General features: G+C 47.5%; 1 protein-coding gene across 1 annotated transcript in view; it reads right to left on the reverse strand.

Moving 5' to 3' along the window:
• The window catches only part of NIBAN1 (niban apoptosis regulator 1), a 127,337-nt gene extending 103,918 nt beyond the window's left edge, over positions 1–23,419 (reverse strand). The window contains exon 1 of the mRNA XM_084636426.1: positions 22,660–23,419. Within this exon, the coding sequence (XP_084492552.1) occupies positions 22,660–22,714 (55 nt within the window). The 5' untranslated portion in view covers positions 22,715–23,419. The remainder of the gene's footprint in view (positions 1–22,659) is intronic.
• Positions 23,420–24,348: the final 929 nt, after the last annotated feature.

A 24,348-nucleotide genomic window follows, 5' to 3' on the forward strand; every position in this document is an offset into this window, starting at 1 on the left:
ATGGCGGGGAATAAAAGGGGTGAGGCCCCTCTAACAACCTCAGTCTCACGTGGAGACATACGTGCAGGCGTTGGCGAGGGTGGTAGGACCCACAGCTATTGTGGCAGCCTCCAAAATGTACGGGAAGGTTGTTTTTTTCTTAGCATTGGAGGCTGCCGCCCAGGAGGCGGTGGAGAAGGGCCTGGCGGTGGGGGGGGTGTTCGTCCCCTTGGAGCCGCTAGAGGACCTGGGCATCCACCTAGTCCTGACCTCCGTCCCTCCTTTTCTACCCAATGCCGCCCTGTTACCCGCTCCCTCCACCCTAGGGAAACCTGTCTCTGTCATCAGCCCTCTCCCGTTGGGCTGCAAGGACCCCACCCTCCGTCACGTCCTCTCGTTCCGCCGGCAAGTGCAGCTGCATTTGCCGCCGATGGCGTGTGACGGAGAGGCACTCGAGGGGTCCTTCCTAGTCCCTGACCAGGGAGCCTGCTATCGTGTCTTTTACTCCACGGGAGAGGCCCAGTGCTACCTCTGCCAATCAGCGGAGCATGTCCGAAAACACTGCCCCTTGGCCTGGTGGGGAGGGGTACCCGAGACCCGGCAGGACATCGGCTCTGTTGTTGCCGACGCCCCTGGCCGCCCGGCACCTGAAACCACCTCTCCTCCTGCTCAATCCACCGCTGCTCCCGCCCGGGCCAAAGAAACACCTCCACTACAACGCCCAGATGAGCGAGGGAGCCCCGCCCTTGCTGTTAACAATCCAGCAGAGCCTATGGAGGAGCGTGCAGCAAAGATATTACCGGGCATAGGAGAGGGCCTGCCCCAAGGAGAACCCCCCCCATGCTGCCTCACTGTTACCCCCCCGAACCCCTGAACCATCGCCTCTGCCCCCCGACACGACCCCTGCTAACCAGCCCCCAGACGATGCTATGGAGGGCTGGACCCTAGTCCAGGGGAAGCGAGGCAAGCAGAAGGCTCGAGCTCCGCTGCACCCATCCGATATGGAGGCCCCCTGGAAGACCAGGAAGGGAGGCACTGATACTGAGCCTTCCGCTATGCCCACAAGTGAGATCCATCCGCCGGTGTCAGGAGGGGAAGACAAAATAGCATTGGAAGGTATGATCTCCCCTCCATGGGAGACCCTCCCCTCTGAGACCCCTGAGGAAGCCCCTTCTGCCCGAATATCACCCGAACCCCGAAGCAACCGTTGAAGCGGGCACCAGAGGGGAGACCCCCGGGGTGGCGGAAGGCGACCTCTCCTCCATGTATGAGGAAATCGAGGCCCTAGGTTTGACTCTGGTCACCCAGGGAGAGGATGACCTACTGCCGGCTGGCCTCGATCTGGGCAACCTCACCCCAGTCGCCCTTTCCCCATGCTCCCTCCCCCTAACCGCCTTTCCGGGCGAGCACCCCGCAGAAGGTGGTCCGCCACCTGAGGCCGTGGCTGCCAAATCCACCACAGAGCCTGCGCCTAGCATCACTGGGAGCCCCCTCTCCCCCCTAACCCTCGAATCGGCTCAGGAGGCGCCACCTTTCAGCTGCTTGCCTCCCGAAGCCCAAAGCCTCGCCTCTGCCTCCGCCCCCACCCCTGTCCCTGCCCAATCCACCTCCTCCTGCAATGCTATTGCCGCCCCTGGGGTTATTTCTTTCCCGTTTTTTGCGGATTCCCCCCCAAGGAGCAGCCTTTGCGTTTTCCTGCCGCGACCCATTAGGAGCTGCAATTTTCCCTCCGCCATCCCCTTCTACCCCACAGCTTGAGACGGACCTAATAACTTTAGTCTGTCAGACGCCCCGTCGGTGGTCCGCACCCTGCCTGCCCGCCTCAGCGGACCACGAGGCTGCACCAAGAGCCCCACCAGAGAATAACCCGGAAATCGCAACCCCACCCCCCCATGAGCTACGAAAAGCGTTGCGGGAGTTTTTAGAAGACATCCGTGGCTCCCGCAACAGGGTACAGCTGGCTCTCCAGCTATGGGGGACTTTGATCAAATCCTCCAGGCCACAAGGGCCCTTATAAAGGAGGGTAGAGGGAAAGGAAGGTATGGTGCCTCGGCCTACGGGCGGGCCCACAGCTTCCGTGATGATTTACTCACTTACGGGATGGGTCACGGATTGTTGCGCGACCCGCCGGGGGCCGCGAACACCCCTGCCAACATGGAACCCCCACCCCCCCAGCCCTCCGCACGACGCCCCTCATTATTGCAACTTTGAACACCAGGGGCTGTAGGATGGCTCTCCGCAGGTCCCAGATGCTCTCTTACCTTCGGGAAGGGGGGTACTCTGTGGTTTTCCTACAGGAGACCCATACGGATCCGACCGCCGAGGACAGCTGGCAGCTGGAGTGGGATGACAGGGTCTACTTTAGCCACTTCACGATTCGACAAGCTGGAGTGGCGACCCTGTTCTCCCCCAACCTACGGCCTGAGGTGCTAGGGGTCACTGAGGCCATACCGGAACACCTGCTGCATCTCCGAGTCCGTATGGAGGGGCTCGTGGTCAACCTTGTTAACATCTATGCCCCAACAACGAGCCCAAAGTGGCCGCAATTCTATCAGCGGGTGTCCGACTTCCTCGGCACCCTAGATTCTCACGAGTGCCTAGTCTTGGGAGGGGACTTTAACACCACCCTTGAGGAGCAGGACTGCTCAGGGGCCGAGTTGAGCCCGGCCACTGCGAACATTCTCCGAGGACTAGTCGAACATCACTCCCTAGTGGACGTCTGGTATGACCACCACCCAGATGACACTTCCACGTTCACTTTTGTCCGGGTGGAGGCCCATTGGTCACACCACTCTCGGTTGGACCGTATTTATTTATCCCGTTTCCATCTTTCACGAGTCCACTCCTTCAACATTTGGCCAGGCCCTTTCTCCGACCACCATCTAGCTACCATAACAGCCCCCCTCCGTGCAGAGAGGCCGGGGCCGGCCTATTGGCACTTTAACAACAGCCTCTTGGAGGATGAGGGTTTTGTGACGTCCTTCCAGGAGTTCTGGCTGGCCTGGTGAGAGCAGCGGCGTGCCTTTCCATCGGCGCGGCGATGGTGGGATCTAGGGAAGGTGCGCGCCAAACTCTTTTGCTGTGACTACACCCGGGGCACCAGCCGACGGAGAAATGCAATGATAGAGCTGTTGGAACGGGAGGTCTTAGAGATGGAGAGGCGTCTGGCCGCCAGCCCCGAGGACCCGTTCCTCTGTGGAGCGTGCCGGGAGAAGCGGGAGGAGCTCCGGGCCCTCAAGGACCATCGCATCCAAGGTGCCTTTGTTTGATCCCGCATCCGCCTCCTTCGGGAGATGGATCGCGGCTCCCGTTTCTTCTATGCCCTGGAAAAAACGAGGGGGGCCAAGAAACACGTCACCTGCCTTCTAGCAGAAGACGGCACCCCCCTCACAGATCCAGTGGAGATATGTGGGAGGGCCCGTGACTTCTATACAAGTTCTATACTTCCGACCGATCCTGGCGCTTGCAGGATGCTCTGGGAGGAACTCCCCACGGCCAGCGTGGGCGACTGAGACCGACTAGAGCTGCCTCTCACCCTGGCCGAGTTCTCGGAAGCCCTCCGTCACATGCCCCTCAGTAAATCTCCAGGCATGGACAGGCTGACCGTGGAGTTCTACCGCACATTCTGGGACATCCTTGGCCCAGACCTAGCCACTGTCTGGGCCAAGTCTTTGCAGGGCGGGGTCCTCCCTCTTTCGTGCAGGCGAGCGGTGCTCACCTTGTTGCCGAAGAAGGGGGACCTCCACGACTTACAAAATTGGCATCCTGTCTCGCTCCTTACCACGGACTACAAAATTGTAGCTAAAGCAATCTCGCTGCGGCTCGGGTCTGTGATGGCGGATATGACCCACCCAGACCAGACCTACACTGTCCTGGGCTGCAGCATTTTTGACAACCTATTTCTAGTCTGAGACCTTTTGGAACTCAGGCGTAGAGACGGTCTGTCGTTCGCCCTCCTGTCTCTTGATCAGGAGAAGGCGTTCGATAGAGTGGACCATGGGTACCTCCTGGGCACTCTGCAGGTGTTTGGATTCGGACCTCAGTTGGAGAGTTTTCTTTGGGTGCTGTACGCTTCCACGCAGTGTCTGGTTAGGCTCAACTGGACCCTGACCGAACCGGTCAGCTTCGGGCGAGGTGTACGGCAGGGGTGCCCCCTCTCGGGCCAGCAGTACGCTCCGGCGACTGAGCCCTTCCTCTGTCTCCTCCGAAGGAGGTTGACAGGGTTGGTGCTGTGGGAGCCAGAGCTGCGGCTGGTCCTGTCAGAGTACGCTGATGATGTGCTCCTCGTGGTCCAGGACCCAGGCAACTTGGCGCGGGTGCAGGCTTGCCAGGCCATCTATTTGGCAGCCTCCTCCACCCGAGTCAACTGGGTCAAGAGCTCTAGCTTGGTGGTGGGGGACTGGCGACAGGTGAGCTCCCTCCCACCCGCGCTTCAGACTATCCAGTGGAGCGCGGGTCCGCTGCTCTACCTAGGCATTTACCTTTCTGCCACGCACCCTTCTCTGCCGGAGAACTGGCAAAATTTAGAAGGCGGGGTGATAGAGCAGCTCCGGAAATGGACGAGGCTACTCCGATGTCTCTTCCTCTGAGGGAGAGCGCTGGTGCTTAACCAACTAGTCCTGTCCATGCTCTCGTACCGGCTCAACACCCTGGTCTCGACCCCGGGTTTCCTGACCAACCTCCAGACATCCATTCTGGAGTTCTTTTGGTCAGGAATGCACTGGGCCCCTGTTGGGGTTCTTCATCTACCGATGAAGGAAGGAGGGCAGAGCCTGAAGTGTCTGAACACTCAGGTCCGTGTCTTCTGCCTCGAGGCCCTGCAGAGGCTCCTCTATAGTACAAGTAGTTCGACATGGAGTATACTGGCGCACGCCTTCCTACGCCACTTCCGAGGGCTCCGATATGACCGGCAGCTCTTTTATCTCTGTCCGAGAGGTTTTCCGCGAGACCTCTCCGGGCTGCCGGTCTTCTACCAGGAACTCCTCCGGACCTGGAAACTGTTTTCAATGACCAGGTCCGGGACGGCCACCATGGGAGTGGATCTCCTCGCTGGGCCCGTTACACAACCACCAGCTCCGTGTGCAGGTGGCGGAGTCCCGCTCGGTGTGCCAGAGTTTGGTCCTGGCGGAAGTCACAAGAGTTGGAGACCTCCTGGACTACGACTGGGGAGACTGGCTGGATCCCCTGACGCTCGCTAGGCGCATGGGGCTCTCCAGACCTCGTACCCCCCCAGCGCATACTTCAGGAGGTGAAGGTTGCTTTGACGCCCACTGCTCAGGCTTATCTCAACCGAGCCCTGCGCGAGGGCACACCCCGCCCACCCTCTACCCCAGGCCCACTGGACCTTTCAGTTGGGTCCCTACCCCATAGATCCCAACAAACCCCTCACCCTTTCACTGTGAGCCAGCTGCATGAACTGCAGCCGGTCAGTTTCCAGACCGCGCCAAGGAAACATCTATACACACTCACGCTTCACACCCTTCATGCCCTCACCCTGGTGTCCTTCCCCGATACAAAGTGGCGGGACCTCCTGCCACCTTTGGAGGGTGAGCAGCCCTGGTAGGACAGCTTGTATTCCACCTGGGTCCCGAGGCCTGCCAGGGACATCAGTTGGCAGCTCCTTCACAGAGCTGTGAGCACAGGCGTGTTTTTGACGCGGTTCACCCCCATCCCAGATACTTGCCCTTTTTGCAATGTGAGGGAAACCCTGGCACACGTATATTTAGAGTGTGCCAGGCTGCAGCCCCTTTTCCGGCTCCTCACGAATATTTTATTATGCTTTTGGCTGCATTTTTCCCCTCACCTTTTCATTTACACACTCCCCATCCATGGCCCCACAAAGTCACAGGATCTCCTGGTTAACCTCCTCCTAGCCCTAGCTAAAACAGCCATCTATAAAACCAGAGAGAGGAGGTTGGCCGATGAAGCTTCCTGCGACTGTAGGGCTGTTTTCCAATCCTCAGTACACTCACATATCCGGGCAGAGTTCCTGTGGGTGGCGTCCACCAACTCCCTTGACGCCTTCGAGGAGCGGTGGGCGCTGTCTGAGGTTCTCTGCTCAGTGACCCCGTCCGGTTCCCTCCATCTGACCCTTTGATTGAGGGGAAGAGCGAGAGACCCCAGCCCCAGCCATTGCCGCTGTGGATACCATCATCACCACCACCTAGGAGGGGCCCTTTCACACGTGAGTGCACGCCCCCCCCACAACTGCCCACTCCGCAGTCTTGCCCATCCTGTTGGGCACTCTCAGGAGAGGAATAGTTGGTGACACTGGGTGTGGCACTAGGTAACTCGAGGGGGTGGAAGACCATGAGTGTCGAGGAAGCCCCCCCCACTCTAGGCCACCAGGTAACTCAGGAGGGTGGAAGACCATGAGCGTCAAGGAAGCCCCCCTGCTCTGGGCCCAGGCAAGCATGAACAGTTCTCTCCCCTGAAGATAAGTTATACATTGCGTTTGCTTTTGTTTTGTTGCATAGTTTTGTTTTATCTTCTTTGGCGATTTGTGTGTGTTATGCAAATTAATTTTTTTTTTTTTTTGGAAACAGAAAATAAATTTCTCTCCTATAGCCATCTGGCCTGACCCTGTCACACCTTCCAAATAACTCTTATTTCTTACTTAATAAATCTTCAGTTAATTATTTTAGGGTTGACTACTCTAGTGCTTGAGAAGTTCACACTTGATACTAGTTGGTGAAATCTAAATATAGAACTCACATCTAGTTTGGGACTTGTGTCTGCTTCTTAACAGTCTGTCCTGAGGTTGGTACTCATGCTCATGAGCTATTCCAGACAGCTTGACATTAGGTATCAAACCCAGTTTTGAATTTCCATTTCTAAAAGAGCTCTTGTTGCAGTGAAAGAGGGTCAAGTTAGAAATCTGAATTTGCCTTAGAAGCACTGTATAATTGATTTAGAATATAAGCCAGAGTACCTGAAATTTATTACTCTGACATCTGTCAGGTTTATGCCCCAATTTCAAATGGATAAGAGTTCAAGCTGTAAACATCATTACCACCACAGCTGGCACTGGTCACACTCGTCTTAGTTTTCTTAGCAGAGAGGCCAAAGATGGAATGAACACAGACTGAACTGTCTGTCTTTTACAGTTGATCTATCCAGGTCTGACCCGAGGCCACAATGGCGGTGGGGAGGGGAGAGGAAGGGAAACCACTGTCACTGCCTGTGCTGTAGAGAGCACTTACATTTGCAAGGCTTTCAGTCAAGCAATAATTTCACTTACAGTACAAATCTTAAAAAGAAAAAACTCATAGGGCCAGATCATGGCCTGCCCTTGCACATATGTGCAAAGTGGGGAGGATGCAAAGAGCCTTCCTCTCATATGCCCTCACACAGCGGTCAGCCACAACAGCAAACCCCCAAACACACAGGCACTTCAGGGCTAGTGCCTTCATGAACATTTGCTTCTCCAAAGGGATGAGGAGGAGTCAGGGCTTTGACCTTGCTCTCGGCAGCAAAGCAGGCCAGCCACAGAGTGCACCTGCCTAAAGGGTTGGCCTAGTTCCTGTGCTGTCAGAGGGCTTGCTCTTGCCCCGATTAAAGTCAGCAACAACTCCCCATTGCCTATTGTGGGTGCAGAGACAGGCTTCAAAAAGATCCAGTAGTCACCGCCTGGAGCTCAGTGGCTTTACACCTTCCCTCTACTTAGGCCTGTTCATTAATGACTTAATCTGGTCCGTAGTTTATTGAGAAGGTAGTAGCTGCTATGGGAAAAACACCTGAATTATTTGGCATTGTACTGGGATTTTCTTAAGGAACAAAACACACTTGGTGCTTTGTTGTGCACAAACGATAGCAGGCGGCCATGTGACTTTTGTATCCCCAGTGTAACCCTCAGGAATCTCAGATTTTTCAATTCAAGGCATCAAAATAGACTAATCTTTGTCAGATTATTGGAAACTGTATGGAAAAAGATAGAGATTTTTTTAAAAATTATATTGGTATCTTTCATTTTAAAAGGAAACTAGACTGGTGGAAAGCCTCTTATTCTCTATTGATGTGTGTGCGCTTTTTTATTGTAAGTTACTAGGCTAGCCATTTATAAAAGCAATTTTCAAATGTGCTTTTTAAAAATAATGTTCTCTCTCTCTGTCCTTTTTTTTTTTTAATTATCTAATCAAGAGATACCAGAAGGATTCAGACTTGCTTAACTTCCTATATCCCCTCATAGGTGCCAGCTGTCCCTCAAGTAATTCTTTTTCCAGTACCAAAAAACATAAACTGAATTATGCCCTTCAAAGCATTGCTATTGCCCAATACTATGCAGGTTTTAAGATTTTTGTTGTTGGCAATGGCTGAAGATCAATCCTTAAGGCCTAGGGTACAACTGAGGCCTTGTCACAAAATGAGACTGAGATCTTAAAAATCTTTTACGACTTAACCATGTAATCAATCCTACTGAGATCTTGGGAATCCTTGTGTAAAGTTAAGCATGTGCTGTTTGCAGAACAAGGGCCTGGGTTTTTTTATGTATAGTGGTGGTCAAAAAACAGGATAAAGTTTTCACAGAAATGTTGACTAACTCCTCAAAATTTTTATTTCTTTGATAACACATACATTCTCTTCCTCTGCCCAGCGATAAAGACTGTTTCTCTGGTAACTGGTGCTAAGGTTATGGATGTGGCTGAGTTCCACTCACTCAAGACAGATTCCAGAGCCTCTTATGACCCTGGAAGAGACACTGGGAAAGTCAGGTACAAGAAAATTACAGAATCCACCCTTAGGGCCTTCCCTCAATTGTTCATCTTTTCAGCTGAATGTAAACTTTCATTTAAAAAAAAAAAAATCAATCTTGCTCTATAGCCAGGAAAGTCTTCCCAATAGTAACCAATGCTTAACTCAGCCTTACATAAAGTGGTCTCTAGCCAAACAGCAGCAGCAAAGGTATGAATCATTTAATTACCCTCCTCCCAAGCTTACCTTTAACTCAAGTGAGGTGGCGTTTAAGGAAAACTGCACCCATTATGCTCCAAGGAACAATCTGAAAATGTAAGTGGCCAGAAACATTTCTCACCATGAATATACTGAAGCATGGCTTAAATTTAATTGTAACTGACAGTTCTGAACTGAAGACAGCCATCTTATTAATAATGTCATTTGAAGCCAAAGGGGTTGCACCAGTGTAGCTGTGAGCTCAATTTGATCTTGTGTCTAGGTTACCCAAAACATCAGCTACCGTACAGGGTTGAATTCTCCTCCAGTATAGATCCTTTGAAGTCAGTTGGGTTCTATCAGTGTATCTAAGAGAAGAACTTTGTCCATATGGTTTATATACTGTAATATAGCATTAGCATAATCATGCTATTATGCTTCAATCTTTGGATCGTTTACATCTACCCCATTTGGTGAGTTGCTACAGCATTGTGTACTGTTATGCTATTTATACAGATTGTAAGCTCTTGTGGGCAGGAACCCTGTCTTCACAGAAGCCTGCAAAACACCAGTACACCCATTCTCTTATAATACTCCTACTATGTTTAAATAGTGTAACCTCCATGTATTATGTAAGCCTTCTGTACTTTGTAAAATATCAGTTAGAAATACTATTAAAGAAAGTTAGAAACTGGATTACAGATTCTTCCACTGAGCTACCATGCTGCAAATTTTACAAAGACAAATGGCAAGATGGCCACTAGTTTGCAGGATATCTGCCTACAGCTGAAGTTTCAGAAAATGCAGCAAGTAAGGATATATCCCTTTAAGCCACACATAAGGCACAGACTTGTCCCCAGCCCACAAAGAGCCCACTGCCACACCTGAAGTCTCTTTCGAGGCATAATTATATTTTCTACACATAGACAAATCACAAACACAGTTCCTCAGCCCACCCTGAGCTACAAGTCCCATGGTATTTTCCCCCTTGTCTCTCCCAGTCCTTCCTGCTTCAGAGCCCACTGCAGGATTCTTACATGATCTTTTAACAGAGCACTTTCTCCCAAGAGAAAACATTAACATTCAAAAGCCAGTCGGAGAACACTTCAATCTCTTTGGTCACTCAATTACAGACCTCAAAGTGGCAATTCTTCAACAAAAAAACTTCAAAAACAGACTCCAATGAGAGACTGCTGAATTGGAATTAATTTGCAAACTGGATACAATTAACTTAGGCTTGAATGAAGACTGGGAGTGGATGTGTCATTACACAAAATAAAACTACTTCCCCTTGTTTACTTCCCCCCTACTGTTCTTGTCAACTGCTGGAAATGGCCCACCTTGATTATCACTACAAAAGGTGTCTTCCCCCCAACCCCCGCTCTCCTGCTGGTAATAGCTCACCTTTCCTGATCACTCTTGTTACAGTCTGTATGGTAACACCCATTGTTTCATGTTCTCTGTGTATATAAAATCTCCTAACTGTATTTTCCACGGTATGCATCTGATGAAGTGAGCCATAGCTCACGAAAGCTTATACTCAAATAAATTTGTTAGTCTCTAAAGTGCCACAAGTACTCCTTTTCTTAAAGCCTACACTTTGACACTAGACACTGAAATCTTTGTGGGGCCCAGTGTATTGGGAAATGGAAACTCAAGTGCATTTTCCTAATACCTTCCTAAAAGAAAGACAGAGAGAGGGGTACAGATGAAAAGTGCTACATTGGAGATAAATATACATAGCTCCACATATATGTCACATTTTATACTATATCCTCAGTTACAACCCAGCTCACTTGCAAAAATTCCAGATGAATAATTCCCTAAACACTCCAGTGCATAGTTTGTACAGATTAAGAGAAAAAAATCTCATCAGAATTTGCCTCTTTTGCAAAATTCTGTTCTACTTGCAGACATACAGCAAGTTAGAAACTGAAAGTATGTATTACAGTTTAACAGAAAGTCAAATGCACAGTCTGAGAGCTGCCCTGTATTCCCCTCCCCCGAAAAAGGCCAAATTTTTCACAATCTATTCCAATTTATTCTTCCATTCTCCTGTGTCCCTGTTAACGATTAAATTCAAACTGGCTCCCTCACTTGTTACAGCTGAATTCCATAGCTGCCTGTGCTTACCCTGCAAAAACAGTCTTTCTTCAAGTTGCAAGGACCAACTTCTCTCCTCGATACCTAGGAGATTTGGGAGTATAACTTAATAAATAACTGACTGATTTCCCTTTCTCTTCCTTGTGAATAAAGAGGAAAATAGGCCCCATCTAGTCTCTAAAACCTACACACACGGAACAGTTCTATTTGGAAGTTGAGGGTGTCCAATATCCCTCAGAAGTTCATTGCGTTTAATGAATCATTAAATGATTAATTGCATCCTCAGTGGTAAATTACACTTTTATTAGTTACATACTAATCCTTATAGACAAAAACAATTACTAGGAGCCCATTACAAATAGAAATAACTAATAGTTTTCACAGCTGAAAGAAAATTAGAATTATAGGGAAGATTTGGTAGTGAAGAATCAAAAATGAGGTATTCTGTATGGTTCATTACTTCATGCCAGATTCTACTCAGTTACAACTGTGCACCCCACTTCATTCCATGGACAGAATTTTCAGAAGGGCTTAGCACTACATTGTTTAAAAAAAAAATCCTTTTTGAAAAACACATACAAAAAGTGTTTTGCAACAAGTTTAATAAAATGACCATCTCATTTTTTACCAGCTTTGCTTGTACCAAAAATTGGTGGTAGATTTTAAAAAGAGCTCAGTTCACATTTAGAGTCAGCTCCGGGTGCTAAACTACTTTGAAAGCCTAGCCTCCATTACTGGTGCTGGGCACTTGAAGTCTGCTCTTAAACCCTTTCAAAAATCTGGCCCTATAGAGCTGCATATGGATTACGGAGCAGAATTTGGCCCATTAACTCTAAACTGGGAAACTGGTAAGATCTGCTAGGTCATCTTGTCCATCCTCCAGCTATCCCCCCAGCTATGTAGAATTGTTTCCTAGATATTACACAAGTATTTTTCCTTGTTAATATTAAATGTCTCAAACAATAAGGCTTCTATTACTTTCCTTTGAAATCTATGGCAGGGTCTATTAGAGCTTGTTATCAAGAAGTTTTTCCTTAATTTCACCACATTACTTCTAGTTATACTCCCTAGTACCACCCTAAATAATGCCTTTCCCTGTTGGGTGCTGCACCCACTAATAGACAAATTATGTTACACACACCCGCCACCACTACAAATTTACTTCATCCTTAGTCAAGTTAGATTTATAAAATGTTATGATTTTTCCACATAAATCAATCCCTGCAGCCCCCTACTTATCATTGTCACTCTTTTCTAAACTACCTCCAGCTCGTTGACAACAATCTGCAGTTCCTTCTTTTAGGGTCTGATCCAAGGTCCATTGAAGTCAATAGAAAGACTCTCTAACTTCAGCAGGTTTTAGGTCAAGCCCTTAGCATTTACATTTCTTATATATTTGTCATTCTGACATCCTGGGGAACTTAAAGCTTTATTGAATTTAAAAAAATCAACTCTTTTAAAGCTATAGTAAATTAAATAACCCCTTCCTGTGTGGAAGTAACAAGAAAACCCTACCAATTCCCAAGACTGCAAGCCATGGTAGTGCCTAAACTCTGCAGAGCAGTGTGAGGTATGGGGGAGCTGGATTTCAAGAAAACCTGTAGATCTCCATCGTTCTACATGGTAAGGGGAAATCAGGACCCCAGTGAGCTACTAACAAAGAAAGGCCCAAAAATACAGAGTTTAAGAAACAACAAAATGGACAAAGCCTTTAAACGGAGGTTGCAACTACGTATGTTCAACAAAAAATCTTATGGTATTAAAGCCCTAAGCCCTTAAAAATATCGAAGTGAACAGGTAAGGGAAGAGAGATATATACCTAATTCCACTCACAGTTCATATAATCTCTTAAATGTACATGTGTACAGGAAGTGGTGTTGGCAGCTCAGCGGTGTTGCACTCTTCCTTCTGAGTCAGTACTGATCTAATACGTCAATAGGCACTGTGTTGCTGGAGATGCCATCTTTTAGATGGTTGTGTTCATTAAGGATCCTATGCCACTTTTTATCAGATTAACGTTGGTGTTAACCTTGATGTCTTGTCCAAATTCAAAATAGGGTAACTGCGCATGCCTACATACATTCCACCTGCAGTCATAATTGGCTATGATACACAGCCCCAACCAGCTATCAAGTGTTGCTGTGTGCTATTAAACAGCTGCTGCTTTTCAATCCAGAAATTACTACTTTTCAGTGAGGAAAATATTCCTTAGGAGAGAGATTTTCAAAATCACCTAGAGGATTTGGATGCCTGAATCAGGGACTAACCCACTCTGGTTTCAGGTCATCCACTGCCACTCAGATGATTCTGGGGCTCCCAGCAGTTAGGTTGTTTAGATGGCTAAATCATCTGGCTAAATCACAACAGTCCAGAGTTAATCCAAATCCAAAAGGAAATGTAAATAACAGAATAAATAAAATAAATCTTCTGTACTAGACAACTGCCAGGCACAGCCCATCTTCCTTTTAGGGTCTGCCTCTTCTTCAACAGTCCTTAGCCCATCTCTTGGGCTCAGCTTCCAGTCCTCCTGGGCTGGAATCAGTCTCTTTTCCCCACTGTTGATGGGAATAGATTCATAGATATTTAGATCAGAAGGGACCATTATGATCATCTAGTCTGACCTCCTGCACAACGCAGGCCACAGAATTTCACGCACCACTCCTGCGAAAAACCTCTCACCTATGTCTGAGCTATTGAAGTCCTCAAAACATGGTTTAAAGACTTCAAGGAGCAGAGAATCCTCCAGCAAGTGACCCATGCCCCATGCTACAGAGGAAGGCAAAAAACCTCCAGCGCCTCTTCCAATCTGCCCTGGAGGAAAATTCCTTCCCGACCCCAAAAATGGCAATCAGCTAAACCCTGAGCATATGGGCAAGATTCACCAGCCAGATACTACAGAAAATTCTTTCCTGGGTAACTCAGATCCCACCCCATATAATATCCCATCACAGGCCATTGGGCCTATTTACCATGAATATTTAATTACCAAAACCCTCCCATCATACCATCTCCTCCATAAATTTATCGAGTTTAATCTTAAAGCCAGATAGATCCCCCTCGGAACATGGCAACATAAGGGAACCCACACTCACCTTTTACTGTGGATTCCCAGCTCTGGGTCCCTAGACAACTGGGATATCCACCCATGTACTGCAAGCTGCCCTATCTTTTCTTCCCTGGCTTTCTTCCTATATGCTCAGCCTGGCTTTCTCACTGACCCTTTCCTGCCTACCTTCCTGCTCTTTAACAGAGCATTCCCTTCCAGGTCCACTCTCTTTGGGGTCTTCCTCACTGAACTCAAGCTGACCTTTTCATCTCCCTGCAGGCCTGGCTCTGACTCACATTCTCCCATCATATTAATCCTGGACTCATTCCCTGTCCCTGGGGTGTCGGACTACAGTTGGGCAGGTGTAGCTGAGCCCCAACCCTCTCAGAGGGACAGTTCCCCTGTGAGAATACCCTATTCTCATCAATTTCTAATGGAAATTGAACATCCAGATCTCTGAAGTAGCATTGAAAACTCTACCCTGTACACTTCTGTTACTTAACCCTCACAAAATCCTAGTGAGTGAAGTAATTACTGCATGAAGCAAAATACTGAGATCCTCACATGAAAGGCCCTACACATAATTTTTTTCCATATGCATCTTGTTAGACATTTGTGACCTTCTCTCCCTGACCCAGGCCTCAGCATGGTGATCCAGGCCCTCATGGCTTTATGAGTAGCCTTTATGCTATAGCTAATGAGGACCATGTGCTAACTACAAGTAGAATGTGGACACTTGCCGATTAAGAGTTGCTAGCCACAGGAAATATATTGTATTAGCATTTCAACAACTACACTGGCTTCCCATTTGTATTCAGGTACAGCTCTAGGTGTTGACTTAGATGTATAAATCCCTCAGTGGTTTGGGACCTGGATATCTAATGGCTAACCCCCCCAGCTGCCACAATAGTTGAGTAAATTGGGGTACTTGAGTTTACAGTCCCCAGATTTGATAATCCTGGGGCTGATAGAAGGGTGGTCTCAAAGGGTTCGACCCTTCTCTCTGGAATTCACTTCCCCAACTGGTTCATCAAGGCCTGAATTTGTAGACCTTTAGGTCACAGTACAAGGCCTAACTCTTTTTCTAAGGGTATGACTACACTGCAATAAAACATCCATGGCTGGCACATATCATCTGACTCAGGCTCATGCAGCTCAAGCTTCAGGGCTACAAAATTGCAGTGTAGACATTTGAGCTTGGGCTGGAGCCTGGCATTATCATTTCCTTCTCAACTCTTGATTTCCTTCCATGCTATCCAATGTATCTAAAACCCCTTCTTGAGCTGGTTCCACCATCTCTCCTCAAAGGCTCTGTCTACACTAGAGATCTTACAGCAGCAAAGCTGTACCGATGCAACTGTGCTGCTATACGATCTCCCATGTAGCCACTCTATGCCGTTGGGAGAGAGCTCTCCTGACAACATAATTAAACCACCTCCAATGAGTGGCAGTAGCAATGTCAGCAGATTTCAGAGTAACAGCCGTGTTAGTCTGTATTCGCAAAAAGAAAAGGAGTACTTGTGGCACCTTAGAGACTAACCAATTTATTAGAGCATAAGCTTTCGTGAGCTACAGCTCACTTCCTCAGATGCATATCGTGGAAACTGCAGCAGGCTTTATATATACACAGAGAATATGAAACAATACCTACTCCCACCCCACTGTCCTGCTGGTAATAGCTTATCTAAAGTGATCATCAGGTGGGCCATTTCCAGCCCAAATCCAGGTTTTCTCACCCTCCACCCCCCCACACAAATTCACTCTCCTGCTGGTGATAGCCCATCCAAAGTGACAACTCTTTACACAATGTGCATGACAATCAAGTTGGGCTATTTCCTGCACAAATCCAGGTTCTCTCACATCCCCCCACCCCCATACACACACAAACTCACTCTCCTGCTGGTAATAGCTCATCCAAACTGACCACTCTTCAAGTTTAAATCCAAGTTAAACCAGAACATCTGGGGGGCGGGGGGGGGGGTAGGAAAAAACAAGAGGAAACAGGCTACCTTGCATAATGACTTAGCCACTCCCAGTCTCTATTTAAGCCTAAATTAATAGTATCCAATTTGCAAATGAATTCCAATTCAGCAGTTTCTCGCTGGAGTCTGGATTTGAAGTTTTTTTGTTTTAAGATAGCGACCTTCATGTCTGTGATTGCGTGACCAGAGAGATTGAAGTGTTCTCCGACTGGTTTATGAATGTTATAATTCTTGACATCTGATTTGTGTCCATTTATTCTTTTACGTAGAGACTGTCCAGTTTGACCAATGTATATGGCAGAGGGGCATTGCTGGCACATGATGGCATATATCACATTGGTGGATGTGCAGGTGAACGAGCCTCTGATAGTGTGGCTGATGTTATTAGGCCCTGTGATGGTGTCCCCTGAATAGATATGTGGGCACAATTGGCAACGGGCTTTGTTGCAAGGATAAGTTCCTGGGTTAGTGGTTCTGTTGTGTGGTATGTGGTTGTTGGTAAGTATTTGCTTCAGGTTGCGGGGCTGTCTGTAGGCAAGGACTGGCCTGTCTCCCAAGATTTGTGAGAGTGTTGGGTCATCCTTTAGGATAGGTTGTAGATCCTTAATAATGCGTTGGAGGGGTTTTAGTTGGGAGCTGAAGGTGACGGCTAGCGGCGTTCTGTTATTTTTTTTGTTAGGCCTGTCCTGTAGTAGGTAACTTCTGGGAACTCTGCTGGCTCTATCAATCTGTTTCTTTACTTCTGCAGGTGGGTATTGTAGTTGTAAGAAAGCTTGACAGAGATCTTGTAGGTGTTTGTCTCTGTCTGAGGGGTTGGAGCAAATGCGGTTGTATCGCAGAGCTTGGCTGTAGACGATGGATCGTGTGGTGTGGTCAGGGTGAAAGCTGGAGGCATGCAGGTAGGAATAGCGGTCAGTAGGTTTCCGGTATAGGGTGGTGTTTATGTGACCATTGTTTATTAGCACTGTAGTGTCCAGGAAGTGGATCTCTTGTGTGGACTGGACCAGGCTGAGGTTGGTGGTGCGATGGAAATTGTTGAAATCATGGTGGAATTCCTCAAGGGCTTCTTTTCCATGGGTCCAGATGACGAAGATGTCATCAATATAGCACAAGTAGAGTAGGGGCTTTAGGGGACGAGAGCTGAGGAAGCGTTGTTCTAAATCAGCCATAAAAATGTTGGCATACTGTGGGGCCATGCGGGTACCCATAGCAGTGCCGCTGATCTGAAGGTATACATTGTCCCCAAATGTGAAGTAGTTATGGGTAAGGACAAAGTCACAAAGTTCAGCTACCAGGTTAGCCGTGACAGTATCGGGGATAGTGTTCTTGACGGCTTGTAGTCCATCTTTGTGTGGAATGTTGGTGTAGAGGGCTTCTACATCCATAGTGGCCAGGATGGTGTTATCAGGAAGATCACCGATGGATTGAAGTATCTCCTGCTGACATAGCACTGTCATACCGGCACTTCTGTCCGTGTAACTTATGTCAGTCAGTGATGTGTTTTTTTCACACCTCTGAGCAACATAAGTTTTACTGACAAAAGTGCTAGTGTAGACATAGCCAAACTACCCTTAAACTATTCTTCTTCCTGGAAGTCTGTATACTCTAGTACTCCCCTCAAATACACAAGAAACAAACAAAGCTCAGAAATGTGGAATCTACCAGATGTGTCTATTTGTAAGCAAAGTAACCACATGATGTTACTGCGTATCTAATTCATCCTTACCCTTACCACACAACATATCAAGTAAAAATGTGAGACAGGGTTATCTTATTACCATGTTTGAACACGGAGCAGTGTAGATAAGCCCTTAGAGTCAAATCCCAAAGTCTTTACTTAGGGGCTCCTCTAAATGGGGACACTGAAAAATTAATTAAAGGTGTGAATTTAAAGTGGATTAGTTAAACTGCATTAAAACCCTCTGTGGACTCTCTTATTCAGAATTAAAGTGGCCTTAATTCAGTTTATCTTAATTGACTGTGAATTAAGTAAACCACATTAAGGCCATTTTAATTCTGAATGAGAGTGTCCACAGAAGGTCAGAATGCAGTTTTACTAATCCAGTTCAAATTTACACTTTCGGTTCATTTGGCTTAATTTTCCTGACTGTCCATGTAGACAAGCCTTTACCTCGTCAAACTGCCACTGACTTGAAAAGGGATGGAATAAAAATGGAGGAAGAACCTCAGAATTTGGTCTTGAGGTTGTAAACTTCTCAGAGCTGAGACTTCATCTCTTATCAGTCGAGCATCATGCACATTTGCCCATTATGGGACAAATTCACTACTGGTGCAGAGGTCTGGCAAAGCCCCATGCATTGCTTAAGCCTCACATAGGAGTTGTAAGGATGACAGATGAGTGGAGCTGCTATATTGGGGTACCTATGAACTACCTCAAAATACCAAAACTGATCTCTGCACAGAAATTTATGGGGCTGGCATAGAAGGTAAGGAGCTGCAGATACTAATTCAGCCTGCAAGCTGGAATAGCAGTCTAGCGCCCTGACTCTGATTTGGGAGGATGTGGAAATGACATTCATAACTATTAAACATTGTGCACTCCATCTACACAGAACCCCACCACTGGGGCTTTAAGAAGGTCGAGTGTTTCCCCCTTTCTAAGTTATTCCCATGCAATCTAGGATATGTAGCTGAATGCATTTTCTAAATAAAATAAGATATATGAAGTAGTACTGTTAAGTCTGATCCTGCAAGACTACTCATGTGAATAGTTCCACTAAAGTCACATGAATAAGGGTTTGGGTTTATTGTTATTTAGAGATTCACATGCTGCTGGCGTATAGTTTTACTGACAAAAAAGAAACAACAACAAAAAAAGGGGAAAAACAGCTGTCTCTTCTCATTTTGCTGTTATTTCTAAAGCCCTCCATTACCCTCATTGTGAAAAACATCCAACTGGCTTTCTAAAATTAAGCAAGATTGTTTTAATTGCTTGCCTTTCTAATATAAGCACTGATTCATCCTCTTCCCTTTTCGAAAGAGAAGCACTGTCACATCCTCCCTGGTTTCTTGAAGAACTTGCCACATGACCTCTACCAAAAGATAGCCATTGATAAACAAGGACTGAATCTTGCAAACCCCCACCAAAGCCAACTGGAGTATTGTATGGTGTGCACTTGCTGGACTGGGTCCTAAACAGATATCAGGAATTAAAGACACGCTTCCATCTTCCTCCCTTCTCCCACTAAAAGTAGTACTATAGGCCGTTTTCTTCCCAAGATTAAAACAAATAAAAAATAAAAATCAACCATTATTCATAGCAGGAGTTAGAAGCAGGAATTGTTTAGTTACACAAAGATCCTTTCCAGACTGAAAATGGATTATGGCCCGATGCATTCTAAACAAATATTTACTTCTTAACTGTCTGACAATGGTTCTCTCCATTCCCCTCACAGACAAGAGTGCCAAGAGCAGGAACTTGCAAAAGTTTTTGCTTTCATGCATCTAAAGGGCTAGTATAAAACAGTCTCCTTATCTGCAGTAACTAGGTATTGGTCCTTTAAGAGACTCACAACTCTCATCATCAGGTCTCAATGACCAAGAAGCTGAGATACTGCCTTGAAGTTGAAAATTACACTGGGACTGATCTTGCCCTCTTGTCCTTCCCCACTGTATGAATGGCAGGAGGGGAGCCAAAGAGGAGGAGCCCATTGACATATTTATCATGGTTCTGTCCTGTGCTGAGTCTATCCTCCACAGTCTGGAGGAAACTAACAGAGCTGCAGAGGCAGCTCATCTCCCCCCTTGCACATTAGGAAACATACAGATCTCCCCATGTAGGCTCCACAATTTGGCCCATTATTCTTCATCTGATAGTGATTTATTCATTTTAAAACGTTCTAATTTGGGCACACTCATGAGAGAGACAGTTCATTATTCATTTTCCATGAGGTTCCTAAAGGAGTGGCAGTTCTACATTCTTACTCCAGCACAGATCACACCACTAACAAAATAATGCAGTGAACGCCAACTAAAATAGCAAACAGCACTGAGCAGTCAGACTGCATTTTGTACCAAAAAGGTTTTGACTCAGTTGGCCCTGAACCAGTAGGACTCCTACTGGCTTCAACAGAAGTTTTGTCTCAGTACCAACTATATGATTCCTCCCCACACACACCTTTTTATATATGTTTTGTTTAGCAAAAGCAGATTTTCAGACATAAAATTGGTCACATAAACATCAGCTGTTACTACAGTGATGGGGGCATATATACATCTAGACAGATAGTAACAAAAAGTTTGACATTTTTTATCTATTTCCCTTTACAAGCAAATATATATATTCTGGAAAATTAAGTTGTCATTTTCTTTATCACTTTAACAATAAACACAAGCAGATGTGACGGTCCAGACACCCCAAGGGGAGAACAAGAGGGGCTGAACCCCAAGAATAAGCAGTTGAATCAACTGGTTGTATACAACGTTATTGTGTACAAATATACATCAAGTAAGGTCTTTTAATAAAAGCTTGTATGTTCTGTACTTGATGGTCATTGGGAAAGATGTTTACAGATTATGGCTATGGCTATTTATGCTTGCTACTGCCTCTCAGAGTGGATTTATTATGCCCATGGAAGAGCTCTCTCCTGTCAGCATAGAGCACCCATGTAGTGCTTCTAGTGTAGACTAGCCCTATGCGTAGAACACTAATGGTAACTAGGGTGCAACTGCCACATAACTTCAGCATAGGAAAGTAATCAGGCCGGGGGGGGGTGGAATATCTCACAGGCTAGTTGCTTCCCTGGCACTAATTCTGACAACCTACTATGGAACAACACAGAGGAAGACAATGGTGGACCATTAAAGTTAATGGAAAGACATTGAAAGGGAAAAGAAAATCCCAGTCCTGGCTAACTAAGGAAGGAGGGAATTTCCCCTGCTCTGTATAAACACGAATTACCATAGTCTGAAAGGCAAAAGGGGAATTTAGATAATATACATGTGTAAAGCCTGAGATTGCATCTTTATGTTTATTTTCTGGGTAACTTGTCTGTGTTTGCTTTTCCTTACCGTTTCACCTTTGATTCTATGATTTCTCTATTAAACAAACTTTTCTGGGTATTTTACCCCAAACTGACCTCTGTTGTTCAAACTGTGGGAAGTGTGTTTGCCAAAGTGAACTGATAGGTGGGGAGAGATTTCATTTCTTCAGGGGTGATGAGCCGAAGTGGAAAATATGAATATCTGGTCATTAAAAACTCAGGGAAACAGATTTGGGGGAACTCCAGACCAGAACAGGGGTTGTTGAAGTCATCCTGCAAGAAATAACTAGGTTGGTGGAAGGCAGAGTTGAGCCCTTTATGTTTGTACGCTGACTACTGGTGTCAGAGCTCTGAGTCATAGAGGCAAAGTATTAAGGCACCTAACATTACAAGGCAGGTGATGACAGAACCCCTTACTAGTCTGGGTAACTCAAGTCCTTTCCAGATTATCTCTGTAATCCAAAACCCAGACAAAACTTTATTGGCTTCAAAGGACTTGGCACTATCAGCTTTGTATGCTGGCCCTAAGAGCCCGATTTTGCAAAGTATAGAAGGACCACAGAGTTGAGATCTTGACATCAGGTGGACACTCTTTCCAGTTTCAGGATATTTTGGCCCTCTCTGATTTCATGTGTTTATTTTATTTATTTATTTTACACAAAGCATGGCCAATCATTAAGAGCTCAAAAGCATTAATATTGGAATGTGAAAAATCATTTGCTTTGAATCAGGTGATATGTTGGCCCTCTCTGAAGTGATCTGCCCTGTTCCCCAATTCAGCACATGCTTAAATGTTTTGCTGAAGTCCCACAACTTTAATAGGCCCCAGACAGCATGGAAGGCATTTTCAACAATGGCAAGATGGTATAGTTCACATAATTATCAATCATACATTGAAAGTATCCAGTCTCAACTGCCTGGTTTTATTGGGTTACGACCTGGAGAGGGCAATGCAAGCAGCTGTATTTACTTTCCAAAAACAAAAATATTTGCTTTCACCAATATTTTTCCTGCCCTCCTCCGCTCCCCCCTTGCCAAGTTTGCCTAATTTTACACTAACTTCAGGCTCCGACTCTAGTTTACTGGGAGTCCCTCTGTAAAAGGGCAGCAGCACCCAGACCCACCCATTCAGTCCCCCGTCTCATTGCCAGGCAGAAACGTCTGGGGCACTCCGTCATACAGTGAACTTCCCACTGTAGCTGTGCTGCTTTCTGCAGGTCTGGTCCCGGAGGCTCCTGAGAACAGGCTTTGCCTAATCCTTTGGCAGGCAGATACAGCAGAGTCGGTGCTCATGACAATAAGTTACCCAGAAGTATCAATTTCTCCTGCCTACCTCTCAGATCTCTCCAGTGGAGAGTGTCCTGTCTGCCTGCTGCCTTCACTTTCTGCAAACACTGAACACTGCTAGACTTTTAAGCAGCACCGTTTCCCCCCCAAAGCAGCCAGCTTCTCACCCTCCCGGAATTAAAATTCGGATGCAAACGTGGTGGTGGCCGCTGCCTGTCTCCTGTCACTGGATCTCAGGGAGCATCCAGACTGGGAGGCAGCCAGCCGTTAAATACTTCGCAACTTCAGAACCGCCCACGAATCACCGCGTCCCTCTGCCTAGCTTGTACCGATCGCCTGCGGGCCGGCAGGCAGCAGCGCCGTACGGTACCTCGGATGTAGCTGCATTTGCTCTCGTCCAGCAGGCTGGAGGCAGAGCCGCCCATGGCGCGGGCAGGGGCTGCAGCGCCGGACACGAGCTGCGGGAGGGCGCGAGCGGCTCGGAGCGCTCCTGGGGCCGGTCGGCAGGAGAGGCGGCTGGCGTGGGGGAGCTCCGCGTCTCCTCGCAACAGCCGCTCAGCCCGGGCTGGCGGTTTTTCTCTCTCCCTCCTCTTCAGTCGGAGCGCAAACTTCCTCCGAAAGGCACCGCCTTCTCCTGCGCCTCCTCTGCTCCCCGGGGCGGTGGCGGGCTGGCTGGGCGGGGGAGCTCTGCTCGCCCCCGGGCAGGCTGCCCCCGGGCAGGCTCCCCCCTGTCGTCACTCACCCCTGTTCCCGCAGCAGCTGGCTCCTCCCGCCCGTCTCTCTCCCCAGCTTCTCCCACCCTCTGGTTCCCTCTATTTATTGCTGCCCCTTCAGGCTTCACGGTTCCTGCTCCCCCGCAGCTTCCCCCCGCCTTGGGGCTGTCACCATTGAGCGCCACTGTCCCCCTCACGGGGCTCGCGGGTCCCCCTCGGCAGGCCCAGCCCGCGGGCTGCACGACAGACGGCGATCGAGAGCCGCGGAGGCGGAGCCCGCCAAGGGGAAAACCGCTGCTGCCAGGTAGCGGTGTCTTAGCCCGTTTGAAGCCGAACAGCGCAGCCCCAAGCAGCTGTGTCGTCGCCCCTCTGCCGTTTGCTGCCTGCGTCAGAACAAGAGGAAACCCGCTTGCACCAGGTGAAGCGTCTCTTGCGTGGTGATTGAGGCTCCTTCAGACACTATATGTTCCCACACGGGAGGTATCGGAGGAAAAGCCCCACCCCCACCCAGTGATTTCCCCAACACCCCCCCCCCATCAGTTTTGTGAACTATTTACATGCCAATTTAGTGACTGTTTGGAAATTTGAATTGAAATTGAAACATTTATGCACACTTTAAAAGCATATACAGTGTATGATAAAATACAGGTATCTGAAAAAGTATAATAGATTTGAAAAGTATGAACATAGACTAGCTTCCTTATACAGCTGTTGTTTTTTATGACAATGGAGGTGCGTTCATTTTGGTGATGTCGGCCAACCTAATAATTTCAAATGATGATTTGTAAGTAAAGGCTAAATGAGCTCTCCCTGACAGCTAGTGATGAGCTGGGGCTGGGGGGAAAGGCTTCAGGGCCAGATTGTGTTTGCATTCACACCTAATCTACCCAGGTATCCAGCAAACAGAGCTGTGTTGCCTAAGTGATAGATTTTGGCTGGGATTGGGTTACAAATCACTTGAATGGGGGGGGGAGGGGGGGATGAAATGTTGTTGTTCTTATTGTATGAATAAAGGGCAGTAGAACAGTACTTAGGCTGTGTTGATTGAGAGAATCAAGAGAGAGGGGTCTGTCTCCACTGTTTAAAGACAGAGCTGATTAGGCTCCATAGAGAGTCTTTTGTTCTGTTAAGTGACCAGGACAGCTGAAATCACTGATAAGCAGGTCTAAGTGCTTAGACCTGCTGTGGGACAATGTTTCTGTGGAAGACACAGCCCAGACTAAACTAGCTGTGAGGCTCCCCCACGGAGAGCTCAGCTAAAATTGCTGAGAGCTGGTGGAACCTCAAGAGACTAACTCACAGAGATCACGGTGGCAGCAGAAGGTGACGGCGCAGGGCCATTAGCG

This window comes from Lepidochelys olivacea (assembly GCF_965140295.1).
Source record: "Lepidochelys olivacea isolate rLepOli2 genome assembly, chromosome: 8".
NCBI lineage: Eukaryota > Metazoa > Chordata > Testudines > Cheloniidae > Lepidochelys > Lepidochelys olivacea.